The sequence below is a fragment of the Podarcis tiliguerta genome (genome assembly GCF_965153285.1).
Source record: "Podarcis tiliguerta genome assembly, chromosome: 2".
NCBI lineage: Eukaryota > Metazoa > Chordata > Lepidosauria > Squamata > Lacertidae > Podarcis > Podarcis tiliguerta.
The window spans coordinates 73601342-73628453 of NC_139535.1; the positions used below are offsets into that span (position 1 = coordinate 73601342).

At 44.3% G+C, this 27112-nt stretch overlaps 1 protein-coding gene and 1 long non-coding RNA gene across 2 annotated transcripts in view; one reads left to right on the forward strand and one right to left on the reverse strand.

Moving 5' to 3' along the window:
• The window catches only part of LOC310673087, a 37779-nt gene extending 32937 nt beyond the window's left edge, over positions 1–4842 (reverse strand). The window contains exon 1 of the long non-coding RNA XR_014508829.1: positions 4457–4842. This is a non-coding gene — a long non-coding RNA (uncharacterized lncRNA). The remainder of the gene's footprint in view (positions 1–4456) is intronic.
• A 649-nt stretch (positions 4843–5491) lies between these two features.
• The window catches only part of PPARGC1B (PPARG coactivator 1 beta), a 104376-nt gene continuing 82755 nt past the window's right edge, over positions 5492–27112 (forward strand). The window contains exon 1 of the mRNA XM_083430730.1: positions 5492–5624. Coding sequence (XP_083286856.1) covers positions 5541–5624 — 84 coding nt within the window. The 5' untranslated portion in view covers positions 5492–5540. The remainder of the gene's footprint in view (positions 5625–27112) is intronic.

The window sequence follows — 27112 nt, forward strand, 5'->3', positions numbered from 1 at the left end:
TTGGACAAAGATCACCTCCAGAAAAATTAACCTGAGTCTTGAAAAGCACATAATTTGGTTCTTCAGCTAGGGTCTATTTAAAAGGATTCTCCCCTGCACTTTGCAGATATTTGGCATGGCCATCTTTCATTAAATGGTCAGTTATTTGGTAATTTACAGTAATATATTAGTCCACTCAGAAGTCTCAGTGTCAGCAGAGCTTAAATCCACATCTGTATAGGACTGTAGCCTTAGTGAATGGGTTTTTCTTTCTGCTGCCTCTCATCACCATAGGAATTTTCCGTTGGATCAGATTATCTAGGCATGGAGGTGGATTAATTGTCTTCTCATATATCATGTTGAACACCTCACTCTGGATTTTTTTACTAAACCATTAAAAATGGTGGGTCTCTCTGCGGTGCATTGCACCCTGGGTTAATTTGTAGACCAGGAAGTTAACATGTGGTATATATGTGTTTACTTTAGAACAGAGGACTGGACTAGAAGTTCCCTTAAAATCCTATGATCATAACAGTAGATCTACAGTAGTACATTAAAATGAAATATAATGTACAGGTTATGCCTGTATTATTTTAGAAAACACAAAAAGTAAAGAAAGCCATGTTACTCTATTAGAAAAAGAAGCCAGGATCCCAGTGTTTCTTTTTAGGGCCAAGCAAAGTAAGCCACAAAATAGTGAGCAAGCTTTCAGGTTCTGCAGAACTCCCCATTCAGGCTGGATTGTTTTAATCTCCAACCTGATGATGAGTTCTGGAGAATTTTTAAAACTTGCTTACTATTTTGTGACATTTTGGTTGATCCTAAAACTATTGCCTGACTGAGTTTTTAAAACGTGGTCTATAAAGATTCTAAAAACAACAACTGGAGACTGCCCTAAAACAGTCAAGGACAGAGCTGATAAATGACACAATTCTATTGTTACTAGACTTAGACAATAAGCAACTTCAATACACACCCCATGAAGAAACCCTAAGCACAATGCAAGTAATTACGTATCTCTCAGCAGCATAATCCTTTTATGCAGGTCAGTATCATATAGACAGTCTGATGGGCTTGTAGGGGGATCTAGCTTGCATGTGCTTCTGCTCAGAGCAATTATATATTGACTAATTAAATTATTCAGCTGCCTGCATTGTCAAAAGCTGCCCTTTCCCTTTTAATTGCTTTGGATAAGCAAACAGGTACGACATAAAGAGGATTTCAGTCTGATTGTTAATTTTTTCAGAAGAAACATTTAATCTATGTGCAATAAAACATGAAAGTATACCCTGCACTACAAAGAGCAACCAGTCAGTAAAACAAAGCTCCATGTAAAGAGAAAGATTTTTATTTTATTTATTTATTTTGCATTCTTCAATTTAGCTCAGTATGTATTCTGCTCAGGTGTACAGAATATCTAGCAACCCTGTCTCCTGCGGTTGTCAACACAACCCAGTATACTGTAAAATAAAGTCTAATGACTATGTGCATTTATATGTCAACAAGGAGCAAGCTTTGGACTTCTGGCTCACTGCCAACCTAGCCCAAGGTGCTGTAAAATCTGGCCTCTTCAGAATTAAGGACCAACTCTGTCAGCATTTATTGCCCTACCCATTATTTACTGCTCTGTACAATGAACAGAGTCAGTGGAATTAGAGAGATGTCTTGGAAAGTTTTCCAGAACAACCAATAGTAAGAAGCACGCTCCTTAGTAGCAAACACAAGCAGCATAGGGCTTTAATGGTGGTAGTGGTGAAGAGCAACGTTAGGCAAAAGTTCAAAATTGTGGCTGTTCCCTGACAAGGTTGGATATGTTACTATTTGGTGCTAGTGGTACCTCGGGCTACATACTCCTCAGGTTACATACGCTTCAGGTTACAGTCTCCAGTAACCCAGAAATATTACCTTGGGTTAAGAACTTTGCTTCAGGATGAGAACAGAAATTGTGCTCCGGTGGCACGGAGGCCCCATTAGCTAAAGTGGTGCTTCAGGTTAAGAACAGTTTCAGGTTAAGAACGGGCCTCCGGAACGAATTAAGTACTTAACCTGAGGTACCACTGTATATGCAAAAAGAAAAAACAGAAAAGCACAAAAAGGGGGAAAGAATGTCCATGGGTGCAGAAAGAAAGAAAAGAAAAATGTGTTAATCATTATTTAAAAGAAGAAAATAAATTCAGTATGCACATATTTCTAGATATGCTCTTCAAGAAACTTTAAACCAGTAAAATACATTTTCTAAACTTGACTTCTTTTGGAGAATGACCTTAAGACTGTATATTTAACTTAATAGCCTTTTCATTAGTAAAAGCAGGAAGAATATATATGCACATATCCTTACCAAGCATTCAACCAAGTTCTTCTGAATTCCTCTTTGTAATTTTATAGCAGCAGGAATAAAAACAAACACCTGCTCAATTAATTATGTTTTCCTGTACCTGTGGTGGATTCTCCTTCACCACCACCACTTTTTCGTGAAAGGAGTAAATATGAGCCAGCATTCTTTCCCTTCCTTGGCTGCTATACTTAGTAGGTTGGCCTGGAAACAAGACCTATGGGTCACTGGAATAAAGAGTGAATAAAGCTGAGTGCACCTGGGAGTGAGAACAGGAAGAAGTCCCAAGAATTTAAATGTGACTATCTCCAGATTAAGTGAGTGTAGCATTGCAGTCCTAGAGAGGTCTTGGTCAAAGAGAGATCTGAATCGGCTGAAGTCTCTCAGCTGCTATCCTATGCTAGTTCACATAGCTGCCCGGACGGTGATGAGGACCCATGACAGAGCCTTCTCAGTGGTGGTTTCCTGTTTGTGGAATGCCTTCCCTGGTCAGATGCATCTGCCTCCCTCATGGTTAGCATTACTGCAGAATTTTAAAACATTCCTTTTCACAAAAGCATTTTGTTGCTAATACTGTTCCTAGTAACCTTAAAAGTATTAGCTCAGAGGGTATGCAACTATTTTAAAAATATTTTAAATTGTTTTTAGTATTATTTTTTTAAAAAACCAGGTTATTATTTTGTTTTTAATGGTGTTGTTTACTACTTTGTTGTTTGCTGCCCTTAGCTCCTATGGGGAGAAGGGAAGGGAAAAATATAAGAAATAAATAATGATATAGCATTGAGTAGTATAGCTCAGTTCTGAGGCTACTGAAATGCCATATAGGACAAGGCCAGGGAGAAGGTAGATGCAGGTCTCCTGTTAGATCTCTGAGTGATTTGCTGTACATCAGTAAGCATTTCTAACTCTTAGTTGTCCAAGAGCAAGGAAAAATCCTTTCCTCCTAAATTAGGCTACAAATATGAATGGACTTGGATGAAAGGACTGTGAGCGCAAAAGAGTCAGGTGCATCAGGCAAGTGGCCCACCTAGTCCAGCATCCTGTTCTCACAGTGGCCAACCAGACACCTATGGAAAACCCATAAGCAGCACCAAGCGAAAGAGCACTCTTGCCTCCTGCAGTTTCCAGCAGCTGTATTCAGAAGCATACTGCTTCCAAAAGCAGAGATGGAACACAGCCTTTAGGGTTGGGAGCCACTGCTAACCTCCATGAAGTTTAATCCTCTTTTAAAATCGCCCAACTTGGTGGCCACCCACCACTGCCTTTAGTCAGAGTGAATTCTAAAGTTCAACTACAGGCAACCCCCGCATATTGGTGGAGAGGGTGGAAGCCCACCTCGTCCTGCCCGCTTTCCTGGCCACTTCTGGGTTGCAGCGATGCATGCCTGCTGAACAAGTGTAAAATGGTTGTTGCCTGTATGTGCTTTTGTCCTGAATCTCCCAACTTTCAATTTCATTGGATGCCCATGAGTTCTAATGTTATGAGACAGATTTCTTTTATTTATCAACTTTCTCCACGCCACGTCTATCATGTTGCCTTGGTTCAATTTTGGTTCTGTAAACAAATCTGTAAGGTTTAGAGGCACTCAGTTGTTTGTTTTTAATTCTAAATCTATGTCTTTTGCACCTGGTTCTGGCTGATAGATCCTGGAGTTCTAGAACAAAACAAAACTTATCAGACAAGCTTGAAACCTGTCTATCCCTGGTCCAGGACATTCAAATTACATGTTTTGCACCGTTCAGTGGAGTGGCTGCTGGCTGGCTCAAAGCTGCACGTATGATTTCTCTCTCTCTTTGACCATTGTGTTCTCTTTTCATGTTCTTGTCTAACATATTGATTGAGAGGAGCGAATGACAGCTGCTGTGCAAATTCCACACCTAAGAACCACAATGTGTCAGCTCGGCAAGCCTTTCAAAAGGAGTTAGCGGGCCGGGAAGTGGGGTGGGTGGGCAGAAGGCATTGTGCTGAGGTAATGGGAGAGTCTGTAGAGCAGCATTACCTGCAGATTTAGCTTTCACATCAACTTCGAGAACAATGTGCCCAGCAGGTCTACCCAAATGTTCCATTTCCCCATGAACATGGAGCTCTTCTGTTCATACCGCACAGCAAGCCGGCTAATATCACACCTGATTGCTTTTGACTTACCCTGAGTAACAGATGCTTGTTCCTGGCCAAGTGAGCCGGCGGGACGCGAACCCCCACTTGGAAGAGTAGATTGGCTGGTTTAGCTCCCACATCTCTGGTGCGTAGGTGGGGATTACTACCTCATCTGGAGGGGGGGGGGGTTGTCAAGGGGTTGCAAGAACCAAGCAAAGGCTTTAATATTTGAATGTGCATGCTGAGCCAACCTGTTCAGCCAAAGTGAAATGTTGACGAAAAAGAACCTCAAACTGCCAAAACGCCATTAACGTGGTTATACAGCATAGCATTATTTCTGCCCCCTTATTTCTGTCAAGTCAAAAGGGGGGGGGGGATGCCAAAGGAAGTCCTTTGCAAGCACTTTAAAGCCCTTTAAAGGCCGGACTTTAAAGGCCGCACACTGAATGAGCCTGAAGGGGAAACTGAGGTAAAAGGGGGGGGGGGGTGTTCTCCTCCTCGAGTTTCTCTCCGCGCCAATTACAGCTGTACTCTGGAATACACGAAGCATTAAGAAGCGGGAGCGAGTTTTCTTTGGTGGTGGGGAGCATGCGCAGAATTCCCCCCCCCCCCAGCAACAGGTAACCACCACAAGCTCCGGATCAGGTAGCATGATTCGTGGTTTAAGCCCCGCCACGTCTTCTTTTAGAAGTGAGGGTTGAGGGAAGAAGGATATAGAAATGGAAGTCCGCCCCCCGCCACCAAAAAAAATGTAAAAGGAAAGGCCTTCGCTGCTTAATACAGGTCACGGCGGGCGGCGAGCCTTTTAAGCGAGCTCAGCGCACCGCCTCACTTGCGCGCGCGTCTCTGGGCCCGGAAAGCGCGGGCCGCGCGAACCCTTCCTCCCCCCCGGCGTCTCTCCCAGAACGAAGCCCGCCAAAGCGGCGGCGGCGGCGGCCGCTCCCCTCCTCTTCCTGCGCCGCGCCTCCGCCGAAGCCCAACCCAGCCGAGCCTCCCGCTGCCGGGGCTCCTCCCAGTCCCAACCGGCGGGCTCCAGGCCCCGCCCCGCCGCCCGGCTCGGCTGGCTCCTGACTGCTGCTCGTGGTGGCTGTTGCCGCATGCTGTTTCGTGCCGTTGCCGGAGGAGCTGGAAGATGGCGGAGCCGGGGCCGGACTGCAGCGCGCTTCTGGACGAAGAGCTCTCCTCCTTCGTCTTCAACTATCTCACCGACAGCCAGGTACGGGCTCCGGGCGCTGCAGCCCAGCCTCCTCCAGGCGCACTCCCGGCCGGCCGGCACGTCTGGTTCTCGCAATCTCCGAACAGGGGCCGCGGGGGCTCTTGTGCACGACGGGGACGGGGGACAACTGAGTCTGGAGCGGAGGGAGACTGGGGTCTCGGCGTGCAGGGACCCCAGAGCCACCGTGCACCGGCATCTCCCCCCCCCCCCCCGGGAATGCCGTGTAAATGGGACTCAGATCTGTTACATGTCGAGGAATCGCGGGGGTGGTGGGGTATGGATCCCGGGGTATGGATCCCGGATCTGTCATGCACCACGAAATATGGGGGGCGCGGGACCCAGACCTGTCATGTACCGGGGAGCTCGGAACGCAAGGATTTCCGTTCTGACATGCACTTGGGTTTGGGGCTCACAAGGACGCCGCATCCGCTCTGCATAGAATTTAGGGCTCCGGGAAGGAACCGGTTGGTGTGTGTGTGCGCGCGCTCAGACCCAACTTGGAAGCCTGGGGCATAAGACCCCCACAGAACAGCCGTGCACAGGAGTGGGGAGGCGGGCGGGAGAAGCATTATGATAGTCTACTTAGATCTACGAGGCACCTTGCATATTTCAGAGAGCGGGAAGTGCGTGTGTGTAAGGACTTTTGATTTCTCTGTAGCGGATCCCTCTCTTGTTCCTCTTCATGCCCCGACAGCGGAAAATGAAAGAGAGCTAGATGTACGGCTGTTCTGACAGATTCCAGGGCGCGGAGCCTGGATCTGTGCGGCTCTATGAGCCGGGATTCCTCCAGACACCAGACAGAATGGAGGAGCGTGGGGAGGGAGCTTGCATGCTTGTGCAGACGGAGCACAGCCCCGGCTGAGTAGCAAAAGCAGCCGACTGCCCTGGAGGCCGGCGTGTGCTGCTCCTCTCCATGCAGCACTTACAGAGGATCCGGCGGAAGGAAGACGTAGTGTGTTCCTACGGCGAAGCTTCAGTTGCGGGTAGCCCACCCCCAACCCCCGCTTATTGCTGGGGAATGAACAGAAGAAACTCGAGTAGCCCGAACACTTTTCAGCACCACTCGCACGTGGACTAGTGGGTCACGCTGCTCTGCCGCTGCCCCAGATAACAAGCGAGCTGCCTTGCTTTTGCAGCGTCTCCCGTTTGGAGCTGCAGAGCCTCCCTCCCCTCTCCGCAAAATAAAAATAAAGAATTTGCCTACAATTCTCTCTTCGGGGTTATCTTTTTCTCCTGGATGTTGTTAGGATGAGAGAGGTTGGGGTGCAATGGACGGGACAGTAAATAGAGCCGTTATTCTTTCCAGTGTGTATTTAATTCACACACCCCTCTTCCTCCGGGCATGTTCTCTCTGGAAGCGCGGCTGTTGCTTTCCTCCCCTTTCTACAATGTATGAAGGCAGGACTGGCAGCAGTTCAGCTTGACTGTGGGGCAGCTGGAATAAATGGGTGCTGGATTCCCCCCCCCCCCTCGTCGCGCTGTCCTAGAGATTTGCTGGTGGGAGCTCTAATTTCTTGGTTGTGCGCGTGAGTCATGCGGGCTGCTCGCTATATACCTGCAGCTTTGGAGAGGGAGCGAGAGAAGAAGCAAGCGCGCGCGCTGGAGTGGAGGGGGGGGGGGTCTGAGTTGCTACAAATAAGCAACTTTGCAGATCTCTCTCTCTTTGGACTGGGCTACATGTTAAAATCAGATTAAGGGTTTCTTGGCAGCCGTCGGCTGATCACGAGCGGGTGCCTGCTGGAAAGGCAGCCGGCTGCATTCTTTTCCATGGGGAGGAGTGAGTGGGGGACTGTGGAGCCGATATGCTGCGAGACCATCATGCATCTCTCAAGCCAGGAGCCTGTTGCAATCGCAAAGAGTTTTCCATGGTTACGATTCCAGTACCTCCCGTTGCCCTCCCGTTTTTCGTTTTGCTCTCTCCTCATAAACAGAGATTACTAAACTGCTTTGATTTGGGACATTCCTCCCCCACTCCCTTCGCTTCCTTGAGTTTATTCATTTACTTACTTACAGGAGAACAGAGCGAGGTCTGCTGTGTTTGGGCTCCAAGCAAGCAGCGGTGCCCTGCTCTCGATCATCCTGATTTGTCCCTAGCGTCTTGTGTGTTTATGTGCCAGACAGAACTAGGCTGGACCTGCTCCAGCCCAGACTCGTGTAGTCTGAGCACCTCCGTTCCAGAGCCAGTGCTAGAGCTTACCGGTTTGTCATGGGACATGTTGGCAAGGGGAATTTTTCAGAGAATCAAGTAGGAGATGCTGGCAGCTTGTTTAAAGAACTGAGGGCAGAATATTTTGTAAGCAGGGTCTGTCTGCTCCACCACAACCGTGCAAAAAATTATGGGATGTTGGGGGGGGGCGGATTAGGAAACTCTGCTGGATCAATAAAACACTTGTTTGCTTTTGAGAGGAGTGGGGAAGAAACCTTTGGGATAAAAGTATTATGGGGAGTGTATCAAATACTCTGGTTGCCTTTCTATATATTTCTCCATACTGAAAAAGCAGAACCTAAAGTATTGCCTGCTTTGTGGGGGTCAGGAGAAGCGAGACATCTTGCCTCATAAAAAATATTTGCAAATGTAATTGGAGGGAGGCATGCCCTTGTGTATTGGGCATGAATAGACATGCGAGTGAAAATGTCCAGAAATATCTTCACCAACTCTGTTATGTGAGCAGCTATCCATACATAGGCAGCATTGTTGCTAATATATGATATAGAAACTGATTACATTCATAATACTTGTGGTGGGCTGATTTTGCTTGCTGCTGTTAGTCCCACTGTATTGGTTGGAAGTGCATTAATCTTTGGATTACACTTTCTCCTCTGCATGTGTGTGAGGGTTAAAGTCTGGAGTAAATCAGAGTGGCATGTGATTGCCCTGAAAAGGAAAAACTTGTAAGTGTGCTTTGTACTTCCACCTTAACCTCTGATGAAACAGCAGTGAAGGCTCCAGCCTTGGCTTCTGTCACATGCTTCTTTTGTAACTATAAGCGGGAGGTGGTTCCTAGGCTTGCCTCTGACGTCTCTCCCCATTACTACTCTACAGTACTAGCCTCTTCTTACAGCTGGGCTGCTGAGTTCTCAATGAAATCTGAAAGCTGATTCTGCAAAGCCCCCTATGTTCCAGCACAGGATCAGATTATTCTTAAGAGGCTAAAATGTCAGGAGGCTATGGGATAATGAATATTATCCATTTCTTTCAGAGACCCTGAAGGATTTCAGCTTTTGTCATCATATATTATGGAGAACCCCCTTCCCCCTTCCTCTGTTTGCAGCAGCATTGCAGAAATTCGTGTCATGATGCTATGAATTTCATAGTACAGGTGAACCAGAGCCCGGTCCAAGCACAACTAAAGGCATCTTGAGAAAAAGGTGCAATGAAATGTTAACCTGATTTGCCTTGGTTTTATATTCACATTGATAGCTGTTATGTATTGAGGGAAAGGATGTTCCACAAAATGACTGCATTGCAACAGATAAAGATTAAAGGCCTTTTCTTCTGCAGTCTGATTTTTCATCAAAATGGAGTTATTGTGCAGCAGTATGAAATGTATGATTTATGTGCAAGGCAGCATGATGCATTCTGAGCTACTCATTTCAAGTTTGTGGCCATTGTTGTTAATTCACCAGGCATTGGAAGGTATCAGGAATTACTAGCATATACTTTTCTGCCTCTGTAGAAGAGCAAGAAAGCAGTTCGACTTTTCTGTTTTTCATTTGTTGAAGGAAAAATAACCATCATGATAACACAGGCCGCTGGCTTCAAGCTTCCCGGGGCAATATTTCCTCTTGATTTTCTCAGCATCTTGTTAACAGCTCAATTAATTAATGGTTGGAGATGCAAACAGTTATTGACCAAAACAAAATGGTTTGTCTTCTTTCAGACACATGCATACTTCCATCTATTTAATAGATCTGCATAATGATCCTTTTGGCTGACAAGAGCTATTGCTTTGAATGCCCGTTTCTCTACCCGTTAAATAGGGCAAAAGCATGGGTATTGTTTTCCTTGACAGTACAAGGGAGATGTTTCTTGGTGGAACAACATGCAAGTGTCCTTTGAGTACCTGGCCAGCACACTCTGTTTGAAGAGGTGAACTCTATATTTTGCCCTGCTGTGCTTCCACTGTCTTGTGAACCTCAGTGGCGTAATGGAGAGAAGAGGAGTGGTAGGATAGTTCTCACTTACCTGATTCAGGTTTTACAGTCTTGAATGAGCATTTGGTGAAGCCATCATACCACCTCCTCAGGGGTGCGCAAATGCTGCACAGACTTGTTCACACCAACATTTGTGACTAACATACATGACCCTGGTCATTTGTGGGTGATGGTGGCAGCCTTGTTTGTTTTTGTTGTTTGCATGTTTATTTCACATGGAAATGATAAGCTTCTTTTTTATTAACACTGCTTTATTTGCTTTGGCAAGTGTCAGCAATGGATTGAAACAGAAAGATGAATTATATAGTCAGAAGAATTGTGCATTTAGAGTCCTTTCTAGACTGTACCACTTTAGATTGCAGGCAGTGGATCGCATATTTGAATATCCCTCATTCCAAAAATGTTCTGCCTGCAAAAAAAAAAAATAAAAAATAGCTGGCATGTCAATGTTTTCTCATAGCCTTCTCCCTGACTAACTTTGGACAAAGTGGGGAAATTTCCATCCTCACCTGCATTCTGAAATGGTATAATGAACCACATGAGCCTTTTGAGTGGCCTAAGGAAACAATTCTACACAGATTTACATAGAAGTGTATTCTTGTGCAATCAAAGGGATTTGTTTCCAATTGTATGTGTGTGGGCTTTGAGTGCATGGCAGAAATCATGTTGATATGGGAAGGCAAGAGGTTAGGATACATAAGCTCTGGAAATAATGTCTTTTTTGTGGCATTATATTGTAAGTGAAACTTGATCTAAATTGCTTTTCCAGTGTAGAGCCCACTCAAAGAGGTGTGAATTTAGTGCCAGACAGCTGTGTAGACTGGACTCCCGGCTTATTCACAGTGTAGGCTGCAGCCAGGAGTAGTTTTTCACCATAGACACAGCCATTCCAGACTTTTCTGAACCATGATTCCCCAGAGGAATAATACTGGGTAGTTTTCATGGAGTTTTTGCTCCTAGACCTTTCTGCTGAGAGAAAAGCACCAAATATGGCACAGAGTCCAGATAGCTTTTGGCTAAGAGCTGATTGACACAGATGACATATTTATAGTCTGGAGTATGCAACTACAGTGACTGACAGTTTCATAGACTCATAGATCCAGAAGCACATCGTATGTAACTTCTTGAAATCTGGACAGTGATGCATGCAGTTGTACTTGACTGCCTGCATTAGTGTCTATCAACTGGCAACTGTTCTCTAGGGAGTCACAGACACATTGACTTAGAAACCAATACATGGGGCTGCATAGGGGGAAAGCGAAGCACAAGGCACATTCACATAAGGTAGCTGGCCACAGACAACAGCTCTGGAGTGGGGGAAATCCACCTGCATGTTTTTGATTTTGTGGCTTTAATCCACATGGTGGCAACTCTCCTATAGCACTTAAGTTCCTTGTGTTTGCCTGGCAGAATAGGGTGGTTTTTCTGGCAGTTGTGGGTGTGCGGAGAAGCATTCTAAGCTACTCAAAATGTCAGCCAGCCAGCCAGTTCCAGAGTTGGCTCATGACACTGCTGTTTGTGGCAGAAATTCATGGCAATGAATGGCTTTTCCCTTATTCTTGGCAAACTGGGTTCTCTACGGAATATGTGACACCTGCTTGAAGGGACTGTTGGGGGTATGGTGTAGTGCTGCTAACGCTGACGAGGATCCATTAGTTCTTCTGCAGCTTTATAAGCAGGTGATTCTGAGTACAGTATTTTCCATTGCCAAAACACGCCACTTCCAAGATTGTATTGAGCCAATCCCATCTTAATATTTTTGAACAGATAGTTGATTTTCAGCAGTCATCTCATGAACTCATACATGTGGACTACATATGTCAGAGCAGGTCATCAGAGATGAAAGGGGCCTTGAATATTTGGCCCAGGAGTGAATAAAATTGATCATGAACATTGCCTTACTCAAGGTCTAAAGTTTCTTTCAATTCACCTTCATATTGCCACAAGAGTAGGGCCCGGATGTGTTTATTCATGTGTTGCACAGCTGTCTACCCTTTCATAGGTCCCTTTATTTCATGATTTAGTGTATTTCTAAACATAGACCAGTTTTTTACCACATGCTGCAGATGATGGAGGAATAGGTAAGAAGCAAGAGGAGTTGGAGGCTATGTTGTGCAAAGGCCTTGTTACTGTGTTGCAGAATCATGATATATTTGGCAGAATCCCAGACTACATTTTAATGAAAGCTCTGTAAATTTAAGATAGGAATGCTTGTATTTCTCTAAAGTAGGGCCTCCAGATCTATTTGACCTTTGGATGCTATCAGACTGTGAACTCTCTCCAGTCATCATGACCAGTGATGATGGGTGTTGTAGCTCTGCAACATCTGGAGGGTCACAGAGTAGCTACCCCAGCTCCAAAGCCAGTTGCAGATCTTCACCTTCTCCTCTATTTTAGTGAAATCTACTACTTTCCATGTACTGGATTGGGAAGCTGAAGGAGCTGAGCATGCTCTCAAAACTGCTGTATCAAACCATTGTTAAGAGATGCATGAAGTAAGAGGTGGTGTGTAGTAGGAGGATTTGTCAGCTCCCTGTGTATTATATTGGGAAGAGGTAAAGCATTGACAATGTTGAAATGATATCTCTCCTACATTCCTGTTGAGACTGGACAGTGCTATGTGTTTTTATTTTGGTGCTCAGGGGAGCAATAAAAGATGGCTTAACGTAAAATATGAGCCTCCAGCCTTGGCAGTAAGATGAGTGGAGGGCCATTTTCTTTTAATTAAGATATTTTTCCATTTCCTCCCTATCCCCCCACCCACCACGTTGCCTCTGAAAATTATGAATGTGCTGCCTGCAGTTCAGCCAATGAGCAGCCTGGGAAAGGAGACTTTCTTGCAAGTAAACCCCCTAGGTTAGACAATTCAGATCCTCTTTCAGATTGTGTGTCCTTCCAGTGAGCACTCAGGGCTGATTTCCTTGAGAATGGATAGGTTTGATCTTCTTGCAATCCATGGGACTCTCAAGAGTCTCCTCCAGCACCATAATTCAAATGTACTGTACTATAAAATAAATAAGACAGTATTGCAGAGGATGAAAATTTAAGTTAATTTTTTTCTTACCTGCACTGATGATAGTCATTGTTTGGATGGAAGGCTTTTATCCGTTTCCGCAGTCAATCAATCAATGAATCAATCAATAGCTTAACTGGGTTCCACACAGTCATAAAAACAAATTAACTGAAAAAGCCTCAAAAGCGCAAAAGAAATAGCAAAAACAAAAGCACCAAACTTAATCTGTTCTGGAAGTTCCGAAATGTTCAAAAACCAAGGCGCAGCTTCTGATTGGTGCAGAAGCCTCAGAAACAATAGCCGACAGCCGCATCAGACGTTCAGCTTCCGAAAAACATTCAAAAACCGGAACACATACTTCTGGGTTTTCGGTGTTTGGGAACCAAGGCGTTTGAGAACCAAAGTACCACTGTATGCACAAGTTCAAGCTAGGCAGGCTCTCAAGGTGGCCTTGTGTCTCTGCCACCAAGGGCACCCTTTTTACTTGCCAACTGTCAATGGTTTTTCTTATCAGGTACCCTTTTGAAGTCTCTGGGACTATGTGCAAGTATGTGAGAGAGTGCTATTGTTGACCAAAAAATATACTTGCCAGGGAGAGGTAACCACTACTGAACTCATGTTGCTTCCTTCTGGGTAAACATGCCAGAGGGGATTGGGCTGTAAAGCCCTGAAGGGCACCTTCAAATATTTTGCTGATATGTACGGAGCCTCCAGGAAATGCCTGGTTGCCATTATTGTCTCTGTGTGATTAAGAAAGGATTGTAACTTTTTGTATAACAGCTCCCCTTCTGTCTAGTGAATCCCTTTGCACTGGAGTAACGATGGTGTGTGAGAATTCATTTCTTGTCTTCTCCTTTTTTGAAATATTTTTCTTGGCTTTTTTTAATAGGATAAATAAATACATAAGCAAAGGAAGTTATCTGTTCAATAAAATATGATGATACAATTGTATCACACCATTATCCTTCCCTCACTCAGCAAGCAAACATTCTAATTAATTCTAGTGGGCCCCCACAGATAAAATGAGGCATCCAATGCATTTCATCAAATTGTTTCTTTTCAGTGACCATCATCTAGCTTTCAGTGCCCAGGCCAAGAGGAAAGCCAAACAAGCACATGACCAAAAAAAAAAAAAAAAAAACAATTGGAGATGTTCTTGTAACTATATATATATATAAACTGGAAGTGAATTTTCTAAATATTTACCCCTGTTAACTCAAGTAACATAACTCAAGTAAATGGTTAAAAATACCTGGATCCCCAACATCGTGATAACAACAACTAGATAGACTGCCCTTCCACCTCCACAATTCTACCCTTGTAACCTGCTTCTGCCACATACCACCATTGCTCCAGCAAGAGGACTTAGAACTAATACCTGAAAACTAATACTATTTTGACTGTACAGTAAGTGGCCTAGAGTTGTATTAAAAAAGTAGATACACTTTAAAATATATAGGAAAAAATTATAGGTATGCATCAAGTCTCGAAATTAGCCCCAAAATCTTATCAGAGCAGTGTGGGTGGAGAAGGTGAAGGGTCATTCTTCCCTTGTCCTATGGTATCTAGCAGTGCCTCATTTCAGCAAGTGGATTGCCTCCATGTGCATCATATAAGCATCCAGGTGAGGTTGTCTTAAGTTCTAATCCAGCCCAACTAGAATGGCGTGAAAGCCATAAACAATGGAGCAACAGTTAGACATGTAGTAACATAGCAGGATATAAGGAAAAGAGCTGCTGTAAGCCACCACAGAGGATAAAACTCCCTTCTGAGAGACAGACAGAGACCAACTGGTTGCATTAAACAGTAGATGATACTGGACTGGATGGACCACTGGGACTAACAATATATGACAGCTTCGTATGTTCTTTATTAACCTTTTAAGTGTGGAGTTAAATGTGGTTAACACCAGAAATTCCATGGGAGAATAAAGTAGCTCCATGAACTGGCCTTCAGCTGGGTCCCTTTCTGCTGATCAAGAGAGATTTCAGCTGCAACTAGGCTAAATTTTAAATTTTACCTTTTTATGGGTGGCAGCTGTTGATTCTACTGGAATTCAAGCTATTCACAGTGAAAGGGAAAGGGAAATAGAGCCTCCAGCCACGCTGGAAACTTACTAGGTGAATATACACTAGGCATGAGGACAAATTCCTTTTGGTTAATCATTGTGGTCTTGATTAGCTGACTTGCCAAGGGCAAATGATTACTTCTATAGGAAGGCTGAAGTCACCTGCCTAGGCAAAAGTCACTTTACAGTGCCCTTTCATGGCTCCTATTCATTTCAGTGGGACTTGTGCAGGAGAACTGTCTGGTGGATTATGCCCTAGGAGAACAACTGTGGAAGGTCTTTCCATGAACTGGTTGGAATGTGTCGCCTTTCCTTTATGCACAGCTTAATCCTGTGCTGCCAATCTCAGTACACCACCAGCAGCATTTACAAAAGAAAGAAATTAATTTAAGATATTAATAGTCAGATAACAAAGTGCCAGATTAACTATCCTGGTCCTCAAAGGCTTTCCCACAGCACTGCCATTCTTGACTGACCACAGTTATTGCAAGGAGGTGGAGATGATCGGTAGGTTCTTTTGTGTGAAATCATTTGCAGCTTCCCTGTCAAACTCAGCACATGGGAATTGCTCTGTGAAGTAACAGAGACCCCAGGGGTAATGTTGCAGGGTGTTCCCAACTGCCCGCACTTGACAGAAAATGAGCCACCACAGACTCTGCCAACTATGGCTTCAGACAACAGATTCAAATCCCAAAGAATGGACTGCAGGGTTTCTTGTCTGATGGAGTGGTTGATGAAACCACTCCTAGCTTTTGACTCTAAATGATATCCTGGGCACAGTGATAAGCTCAGAAGCATCTCAAGTCCGTAAATGTAAATGATTAATGGAGACTGAAATTCATCAATGAATGCATACTTCTTTCCTGTCTTCCCCCCTGCTGCCACTGTCCCAACCACAGGGACATACTAGATATTTTAAGAAACACAAAGCTGATTGGCAGTTGCCCCTCTAGCTTATTTGTTTTAAAACGTTCCAGTGATGGAGATTCCTTTTCTCCTCAGCAGAATTAGTGCCAACACACATTCAATTGCTGTGACATCTATACAAGCAGGGTGAGATTCGGTGTCAGAATCAGAAAATGAACTTTGTATTTTCTTATACAGTAGATAAGTTTCTGAGTGTTTGCAGGTGGGCAGAAATTAGATCACTGGGAGACTTGCAGCAGAACGACAAGAGTTTCCAACATAGTGGCAACTACAACATAACTTTCCCTTGCTGAAATGAAGAAAACTAACTGTGGGGTGAGGGTGGGGGACATGTATGTGGAAGGGCTGTGTGCCTAGTCAGTTCTGGCACTGAAAACCGATTCCTGGACTCTTATTTCTAATTATATGTCTTTTGCATGTGACTCTGGTTCTACTTAAAACAAAATAGATCTAACAGTCATGAAGTCAGCCTACCCTTTTTCTAAGCTATCTCTTACTTGCAGTCAGCAGTAAACTGGCCAGTCAGGTGAATGATGTAGTGCCTGGTACAGGTATCTGTATTGGTGCTCAAAAAAGCAACATCTGAAGAGTTCTATCTTGGGGCTGCAAGAACATTAATGCCATGTCCAAGTCAATACAAGACTGTCAGGTTTCAGAAAGCTAACATACAGGTGTGTCTGGAACTGCAAGAAAACCACTTATTTTTCAACTTCACTCCCCTTTCCCCTCCCAAAGTGTGGCTTAGAGATAGGATGATCGCTAGCTGGAGAATCCATTTCTGAAGATGGTTTAGCAAAGAAGAAGCTGGTGAAACAAGAGTGTGAGTGAGGGTTGTTTGGCTAACATCCAAGCTAGCTTGGATGGACTTTGTCCCAGTTCAGAATCTGAATAAATCAGCAACCACCAAGGTAGAAGTGGATGGTTGACTGTGGGTTGATTGGATTTCTTCTCCGCTAGCAGTTCTTGTGGTATAAATGCTAGGAAGTGGCACCACTTATCTAAGTTAGTGATAACATGCAGGAGACATTAGTGTTGATTCACCTGCACCCCACCCCTTTTGCAAACCTTAGCTGTAGATTGATTTCATTATGTGTTGCATTTATATTTCATTTAATGTTGGGGCATATGATGGAATGGTGGTGGGACAGGTATGCACATTGAAAGCTAGCCAACTGCTCATCTATAAGGATGTAAAAAAAGCCCTGCTGGATAAGACCAAAGGCCTATCTAGTCCAGCATCCTGCTTCCCTAGTGGTCAACCTTTGAAAAGCCCACAAGCAAGGCATGAGTGCAAAAGCCTTCTCTCTATGTAGCTCCCCAATAATTTGGGTATTCAGAGATATGGTGCCTCTGTTCCATCTGTTCCATCATGACTAGTCCCCATTAGCAACCTCACCCTCTATGAATTTCTAATCCCCCTTTAAAACGCCATCTAAGTAGGTGGCAATCACCACATATTGGAGAAGTGTATCCTGTTGTTTATCTGTTATGAACGGTTTGTTTGCAGTGGAGTCTTTCCTAGTGGCAGCCATGGTTTAAATTATTATGGGTGGTTGAGACAACAGCCCCACTATCACCACCACCGTCAGTGCATTAGAACAGAGGATAAGACTGTTTCACTTATAAGGAAAACTGTTTCCATGCTTGTAGAAGAATAGGAATGCCCTGAAGCAATTTGAGTATCACCCGGAAAGGTCTAAAAGGAAGCTTATCAAACATTCCGACCGATTCCTTGTGGTTTAGCTTTCTCCTCTGTCTGCATGTATTACAATAAATTATTCATTACTGTTCCCCTTCCCCTTCAGTCCATTCCTCGTTCAGGTATGTTTGGAGACTTGAACTGAAAGCATCTTCATCTGTTCATTGCTCCAGCTTCCGGGACAAGGTTTTAGAGATGTTGGCGTCTCTCTTCCCAATAGCTGCTATGGATATACTTATTTCACTAGTGATATCATGTTTGAATTTAGTGTTGCCAGAGGGCTCTGCATTACCACAAATTGGTGTGTGTGCCTGAGAGGATCTGTTTACTCACATAGCAAGAGGCAGGGGCACACGGCATAGGCTGTCCAGTAAGCCAACTGCAGCTTCAGGTACACAGTCACTAACTCTCAATCTGATTATGGCATTTGTACCTGGATTCAGCTGTTGTAGCTCGATCAGTGTTACGTTGCAGTATATTGGCTATTTGTTGGACACACACACACACAGAGAGAGAGAGAGAGAGAGAGAGAGAGACTGCTCACCAAACTGAGGAACTGGATTCAAGACCATTAGACTTGGAGAACTGGATTAGATTTCCACCTCCATTATTAACTTGGTGTGCCACCAAAGGGCAAGCTGACTGCAATATTATTAATTTATCTAGGTAGCATGTAGTTACCCTATATTTGCAGCACAGGTTCTCAGTATATGGGTTGATGTCAGTGATATTTGTATTCTCTCACTTGGAGGTCCGTTAGGTGACCCCTGAACCAAGTATAACCAGCCTTCTCCCTATGCCGTCTTTGCACTAGTCCCTTCAAACCATCTTTTTTCTTTTCTTTTTATGGTCTGGATTTCTCTAGGACACATCTTTCAGTTGCTTTGGCTTTCAATCCAAAACTCTTCTTCAATCAGCCCTTAAAAGCAAAGTTGCCATCTGGCTTTTTGTAAGGGTTTTTGACCTTTAAAGGCGCGCGTGCGCGTGCGCACACACACACACACACACATATATATAAACCTTTGCAGGATTTTGTTGGCATATCTCCTTTTGTCATCCAAGTGTCTCAGGCACTTTGGTTTACCAGAGTTCACTACGATCCACCTTCACTTTAGAATGCCTGGCCTTGATTTACCTGGAATTGTTCTCTTTATTCTTTTTACCCTACACTGATTAACATTCAGAGATAGGACTGAAATGAATATGATAATGAAACAAATTGTTAGAAAGGTGAAATGCAGTTCTGTGCAGACCCCATCCTCCCAGAAAATCTACATGTATTTGGAGTCCCATAAGCAGCAGTTGCTTTTGTGAACATAAAATAATCATGTTAAATAATACACATTGCACAACTCTGCCATGTGATTAAAAGCATCCTGCCTTCTTGTGAGCAGGTTCTGTATTCAGCCAGGTTTGCAAAGGGAAGAGTGGTGGTGACACCTCAGAATGATGAATTCCAGGGTACACAGCAGGTGTGACATTTGGGGATGGGAGGAAAACAAGGCAAGGCGAGTGCCCTTCACTGCCCTGATATTTGGTACACCGAGTACATTAAGAATACATCCAGCTCATTTAATGGAGGGGAGGGAGGGAAATCTGCAGTTTGCCCTTTAAAAGCCTGCAATAGAAAGGCAAACCAATGGGTGCTTTTTCCATTAGTTAGGGATGGCTTCCCAAGGCTGCTTGTGGCCGTTATGTCCTTCAGCTGTTTGGCTGAATGGTTTAGTGGTAGCAGCAACTGAAAAAGGCCCTCAAAATGCCAGGGAAGGTATACCTATGAGTGAATGGAGAGTTCCTCTGCTGGTTGGTTGTGACACTGATTCTCGTGTTATTTGTACCCAGCAGCATCACATACCAGTACTGTTGAACTACATTGATGTGTTTGCAAAGCATGCAGCTGATTTCATGCAAATATGTAGACACTCAAAGTCTGCAACAGGGCAGTATAAGCCCACATCCAGATTAAGATGGTATGTGTGGAGGGGCTTCTCCATCAGTAGCTGAAGCGGGTATGCTGACACTTGAAGTAAGAAGTGCATAACTCATGAAATGGGGAAAGATTCCTGAGTGATAATCATTAAAGTATTTGAAAACGCTTGTGTGGTTTCAGCTGTAGTCTTTCTCTCAGACAGCATTTCTGTTTGAAGAAATGGCATTTACCCAGTATTCAGAAGTGCCATATTTGTGTTGCTGGAAAATGCAGTCGTTCCCACCCCCACCTCCACCCCCACCCCCATTCCTTCCTTAGTGAGCACATTGATTGTGATACAGATCATTGAGTGGAATATATGTTTGCAGGAGGGAAACAAGAACCTACCTGTGCAGTACCCAGCGTTTTGCTCTTCTGCCCCCCCTCCTGATCTACATATAAGGTAGTAAAGCAGATGAGGAGGGAGGGAGGAGTGTCCCCTCTGTGATTCAGATTGTTCCCTTTGTTCCCTTGGGACTAGCAGCAATTATTATTATTTTTGCAAAATACCTGTTATTCAACGTTCATGATTCATGTGGCATTTTTCTCATTTTTGTAATCTGTTGTGCTGATGACGACAACACGCTGTACGACTTTATTTTATTGTGTGGCAGACTTGGCCTTATGGAGTGTTCCTGTGCAATTTATTCCTGCAGTAGTTGAAGTAGGCACCAGATCTCTATGATAAAGACAACCCACTGCACCAGGGTGAAACTCACTCAGACCTGCCCCATGTGCTCTCAGTTTTTGTCCAGAACCTGCTAACTAGCAATTCTCTCTCTCTCTCTCTCTCTCTCTCTCTCTCTCTCTCTCTCTCTGTGTGTGTGTGTGTGTGTGTGTGTGTGTGTGTTTAGAGAGAGAGAGAGAGAGATACCCTCCTTTGTGGTTCAGATACTCTGGCTGAGGCTTTCCTGATTTAGACTCTGTTATTCAGCCAAGCTGCTTGAAGTGCGAGCTGATCGGTCTTGTGATTTGGTCTCTGGCTGACTGGAACGTGCACAGGATAAGGCTTGCTCTATATTTTCCACAGGGATGCAGAGGATCCCTTGGTTACTTGACTGTTTAGCTCTGTGGTTTTCCCGTTGTTGCCTTTTAAAGGCATCAGTCTGTTAATAAAGGAAAATATGCTCAGAGTTTTGATTCTGCATGTTCTGTTGGCCCCTTGTGGAGCATTCTCTCTCTCTCTCTCTCTCTCTCTCTCTCACACACACACACACACACACACAACCTCCTCCTTTCTTCCCCCCCCCCAAATAAAGTATTGTTACATCAGACGTATGAAGTTCTGCCTTTATGTTAAGATTCCTCAGTTTCTAGTTCTCCCATTTATTCAAACCCAGCAGCATCACATACCAGTACTATTGAACTACATTGGTGTGTTTACAAAGTATGTAACTGATTTCATGCAAATATGTACACACTCAAAGCCAATGAATGCTCAGAACTATCAGGAGAGTTAACCTATGGGAAGGCAGGTTGTACATCTTTCTTTTGCTTGCTTGCATACTTGCTTTTTTGTGAATGACATTTGTATTAGCTTTTCCCCAGGCTCTTCTCCTTACCCCCAGTGGTCCTGCACTGAGGAACAGACTGCCACAACTTTATTACCCTTATGATTCCAGAGCTTGAAAGTAAAATTGCTGTGGTACAAGCACTCTATCCACCCACAAATGAGGTTTCGTCCCCTTTTTCTTGTGACCACATGCGAACAATCTAAAGTATTCCATATTTTAAAAAACATGAAGTTACAGGTTCTACTTTGTCCCAGACTTAGCCGTTTTTAATGCCAGGAACCAAGCTTGCAACATGAAGGGGAAATAGATGGAAGTGCCCCTGCCCTGGGCAGGTACAGAGTGTACTCCCCTCCCCAATGAATAATTAGAGAGTATCTTCACATAGCAGGAATTAAGGGGAAAGATTACCAGGCAAGAGGGTGGTATGTCTAGACAGACTTCAGTCCTGGCATCAAGATCCCAGGGTTTTAAAAAAAACAAAAAACTCTGGGAGTCATGAACTCTTAGATCCTGCTTTCCTATCTTTTTCTTTCTCCCTTTAGCACCTAGTGTTGACTGTGACAGACAATGCTGGGAATGTACCACTTTTTTCTTATAGCCACCTGGTCTCTGTCTGGTCATGGAGGCCGAGAAAGTAAGCCTCTGCAGCATTATTCCATGCCATCAGAACCCATCATGCGTACAATGCAATAAATAGGGCCATAAGCCTTTTATGAAGTCTATTTCCACTCTTGGATCCGGGATTTAATGCATGGCTGCTTAGAGAGGCTGAGGATTTCAGAGGTCAGTGGGGCTAATTGCAAGACTGAGAGCTGGTCAGGACAAGCAGGGCTGCAGGTTACCACACATACTAGAGAGGGAAACCAATCAGCAGAAGAACCAATTGAAGTTCATCGTGCACGAATCTGGCATGACCATACAGAAAACAGGCATAACTATGTTGAATCATTTTGTTGTGCCAGTTGTGCTCTTCAGAGGATTATAAAGAGCATGGGCTTGGAGAGAAAGCCCAAGTAAAATCATGGCTTAGCTGGGTGCAGCAAATTATGTGTTAGTGAGGCACTACACTGTGCCACTTTCTAAAGTTCTGCCTTGTGAGGAGAAAGCAATGCAGCTTGGTGCCTGTCCTTCAGCAAGTATGTATGTAAACGTCTGTTTGATATGGGTTTGTGATTCTATTGATGGGGCCTTCCCATGGGCCTTTCTCCCTGGTTGCTTCCAGGTTGCTTTCATCAGGGCTAATTCTGTTGTTTGATTTTCCTGTTTTGTCTGCCAGTAAAAATACACACACAACAATTCCTGATTTAACCCTCATGTTGAGGATTCTGTTATCCTCTCTAAGACTCCAGATAGGCAGGTGGACATTAGGACTGGCATATCATCATTATCTGTGTGGTGCCAAAAAACCATCTGGGTGATTTACAGACTGTAAAAAAATACGTGGTCTTCCTTGTCCCGAGGTGCTTGTTCATCTGCCAGAGAAAACACAAATGGAAAGAGCATGTAGAAGAGCAAATGGCTCAGCATCACTCATCCGGCTGGTTCCATGATGTTCATGGCGGTGAATTAAGGTGCAGCTGTGGTGGCCATTTTCCTGAGGGCAGGTTTCTGGTTTGTGGGGGAAAGGACTGCATGAAAAATACAAGCAAAACAAACAAAACCCTTGGTCCTGTATGAAACACAGCAGGTGGTTTAATTTCTTTTGGAAAGGAAAAGCGTTTGCTGTTCTGAAGTAATACCTGAGGATTCTGTATCTATAGGGCAGGGGTGAAGAACCTATGGTCCTCCAGATGTTGTTGGACAGCATCTCTCCACATCTCTGACTATTGGCCATGCCGTCTGGGGCATGATGAGTCCAACAACATCTGGTGGACCACAGGTTTCTCAGCCTTCTTTTAGAGGGAATTTCCTAGAGGGTATGGGCTATAAGAAACACTTTTCACTGTGTATACACCAGCTGGGGCTGATCTCTGCTGAGACTTAGCTCAGTAGCTGCATTAAAACATTTCGCCTGTTATACACTGACTGATGGTTCCCTGTGCTGTGCTGCTTGTGCTTTCCCTCAGGGCACAAAGGTCCTACATAGCCTCAGGGAAGGTAGCGAAGAGGCTGCCCCAACAGTCCTCTCAGGCCCTTGGCTCTTAATTTAGCCCAGTTGGATACTGAGGATGGCATATCTGCAGGTAGAATCTGAGTCCTGACAGTAAAACTAGCAGGGATGAGACTCTCACAGCCCAGCTGAGCTTCAAGTTCCTCCTCTGTGAGGACTTAAAAAAAAATTCTGAACTGTTTCCAGTGCAGGCAGTTTGATCTGAAATAGATTAGTATGTAGATAACTCAATGTAGGCTCAGGTGACTCCTAGGCACCTTCCTTTTCCAATCTCTGCTCCTTTTGCTTACTTTCCTTGACAATCCTCTGTCGTCGTCTTATGAAGAAGTGATGATGTTGTCATGGTAACCAGTATGGCTGCAGTCTCGTGGTGTAGCTCCCATGCAAGACGCACTAGTAATCTAAAAATAATAAGGCCCCTGCTCATTTCTGTGAGAAGCTGATCTGGGTTTTGTTTTGAGACAGGAGGAGCAGATGTTTATAACTTGGGAAATGCCTTTACACCAAAAGAAAAAAGGAAAGAAAGTTCTGTCAGTTCCAATGCTAGGGTTCATAGTTGGCTTTTTGCTCCCAACCTTGTCAGTGCTTTGAGGTGTCAACTTTACCTTGTGACAAAGTGGCAGGGAAAATACACTACTGTTCAGTGACAGTTTAGCAGCATTTCATCTTCTTCGCTGAAGACATTGCCACCTATACAAGGAAGCCCAAGAAAGCAGACCATTCCTCTGGGGACGATTACACTAGGAACCAGATTGAAAGCTGCTACACTCTACTGCATGGTGGAGTAAATGTAGGAAATACACAGTTCAGATGTGATGATGCATCAAGTTGCCCTCTGTCGCATAGGGCAACCTGCATAATGCTTGTTTCCTTTGCCACAGTGTCTGTGACTCTTGTACTGTACTGGGAATTTCAATACCCTCTCATAAGATGCAGACAGGTGGTGTAGCAATTTAAACACTGCCCCTCATTTTTATCTCCAGAGTGCCCGGTTTTGTAGTTATGGTGGGGAGTAAATCTCAAGCAACTCCCCTAAAGTCTCTGGAATTTGCAGAAGTGAGGTCTTTCTTGCCTTCCATCCCACTTGCCAGACAATGTTCACTTCAGTGGCTTGCCAACTTTTCCGTTTAAGCGTGGGAAGCAAATGCTTTTAAAGACCTCTTTATCAAAGTGGAAGCAAAATTGTGTTTTCCATGGTGGCTTTCCTGAAAGCAATTAATCACATGACTTTGTTTTATCCTTCTTTCCCTCCTAGGGGTGCCATCTTTACCAGACTGCACCAGAGACTTTTAATATTATTTTCCTCTGAACATCTTTGAGGAAAACAGGTTGGCATTTTTAAAACTCAGTGCCAGGAGCAGTCTCTGAACTGGTAGGAAGATGGATCTGCATAACTGAGATAGGATATGAATTTTGGAGCTTTGTATTAGTGTCTTCGTGAGACTTCAGCTTCCCTGACCCTGCAAGTCCTTTAATTTCAGGACACCTGAAAGCAAAACAGTGGATCTTTTGACTTGAGGGCATCTGCAGGTTCAGTTGAAGGAGCAACCCAATTCTGGGATCAAGGTGGAGAATCTCAGTGGTTTTTTCCCCAAATCATGAGCTAACCTCCCTCCATCCTGGTTAATTTTTAGCTTGCTGTGACAATTTTTTGTTACAGAAGGAAAGAGGTAGATTCTGGTGTCTTCTGCATTATTGTGTACTTTTCAACTGTAATTAAAGAGACAGTGCAGTCTCATGTTTATAAAACTCTTTCTTTTTCTGCAAGCATGCAGTGCAAACGCTTCTCATTCCTAAGAATTCTTTGGAATGGTAAGATTTGCAATAAACTGAGTATACTTGGTTCGTCACTGTCTTTTTACCTCTTTGTGGTACATATGAATATGATTCTTCCACATTCTGGTTTGTGCTCATTTGAGGATTACCAAGGCAGCTCTGGGAGCCTGTTTAGACAACAGTTTTAGTAGTACACATCCACCCCCTGCATGAAGCCTGGTAAATTCCTCTTTAATCACTTGGCAGGTTTGTTTGGTTGTCTGTATGTATAACAGTCTTTGATTTAGCGTCTAAACTTTAAAAGTGTGGAATGGCACTGCAACATGTTCATAGCAAGGTTACATCGGTGTTACAATTCTCAGCTCAAGCACACAAAACCTGAGTTTCTGGTGGCGACTGCTCTCTGCTTTTGGAAGAGGAATAGGCACACAACCTGCCAACTCACAGCTTCTCAACTACTTGTAATTTCCTAACTGGGGTATTTTCTTCAACTCACTTTATGAGAAGTAGTAGTTTTCCTGGGATGCCTGTAGAAGTACATTCTGCAGGCCCCCTTTTCCTTCTCTTTCCCTGCTTCAGTAAGTATTAAAGGGCATCCCTTTTTCATCTTCTTCTGTCTACTCTCCTACCTCCATCCTACTCACTTCCACTGGCCTCTGCCTTATTCCAAGTCAGACCATTGGTGCATCTAGCTCACCACTGCCTACACTGGCTGGCAGCAGCTCTCCAGGATTTGAGACAAGGAGCCCTCCCAGCTGTACCTGGAGATGCTAAGGATTGAACCAGAAACGTCTTGCAGGCAAAGCAGATGCTCTGCTATTGAGGTGCAGCTCTTCTGCTTCTCTTTTTCTCCACCAAGTGTTGATTAATCTTGAGCCTCACTATGCCCAACAGGGTTGGGCAGGCTGCAGCCCTTGGCCTAATTTCATGGGACTGGCAAAGTGGGGCAGATGGGTGGAAACATAGGTAGCAGAGAGAAGGAGAGGGGTGGTGGTGTCCTGCCCATCTCTGACACGTGGCCCTGACAGATTACCTCCCAATGGAATTCAGCACCAGAGAGAGAAATGCTCCCCTCACACAACCTGACAAGCAGCACCTGACAAAGCTGTGTTTTCCACACACAGCACAGTCCTAAACCCATTTAGCCAGAAGTGAGTTCTACCAATTTCAGCGAGATTTCTTCCCATGTAAGGATTGCAATGCTGAAAGTATAGGAGTTCTGTCTGGTCACGATGCCACTAGATGTTCCAGAGGAAAAATTTCCCAATTTTGAAGCACACAAATGCCTTTGTTATAGTAATATGTGAAAAGCCACCATGCTTTATAGAAAAAGGATGAGAGGAAAAGTATAACTAAAGGTGTAAATGAATGATTTCCTTAGGGAAGAAAGTGCATGTTATATGTGAGCATGAGATCTGCCACTTGAAAACATTGTACTACGATACCTGCGAGCTGAGAATGTAAGCACACCACCTTTACACCGTTAAAACATCAGGCACATCATGTCTCATTTTAGCAAAGCTACCTGCAAAATATGTATGCGGAAGTATTTGTATTTATGCAAAAGTGTATATGTTTGAATTTAAGGGTGTGCTAATGAACATTTTTCCTGTAGAAAGACGTGTGCCCACAGATTTGCATGCAGCAGCGTGTATGCACATTTCTCCGTTTCTGTGTGTAGTAACGTTCTTGGACGTTGCCAGTAAGAGTTAGCAGCATGATTTAATGGACAGTTTTGGGAATCGGTTCCAATTCCATCTTCAATCTGACATTGTAATTGGTGCCACCTGCTTTCTTTCTCATTCTCCTTCTATTATTCAGCAGTGCAACAGGGAGGGAAGGGCGTGGGTGATTCTCGCAGGTCTATGGAATAAAGCGTGATTGTTGGTGTAACCCCTATGTACAGTCCTGGTGTGAGGTTTAGTGATGAAATGAACATGCTGCATGAAAACAGAGCTAATGGTCTGAAGACAAGTTTGCTCTTCTTAATTACCCATTGCTATTCCCTTTTGATGAGCGTGGTTCAGAGTTGGAGTTGTGTTTGAAGGAAGATGTTCTCCTTAGAACAGGGGTGACAAAGTGGTGCCTTCCAGATGTTGCTGGACTCCCAACTCCCATCACCCCCAGGCATCCTGGCTAAATTCCAGGCATGATGGCAGCTGAAGTTCAACAAAACTGGAGGGTCACGCATCCATGGTCTAGGAGGTGCTGGAAATTTCAGCAGCCAAACATTTCTGGATGTGGGGGTGCTATTAAG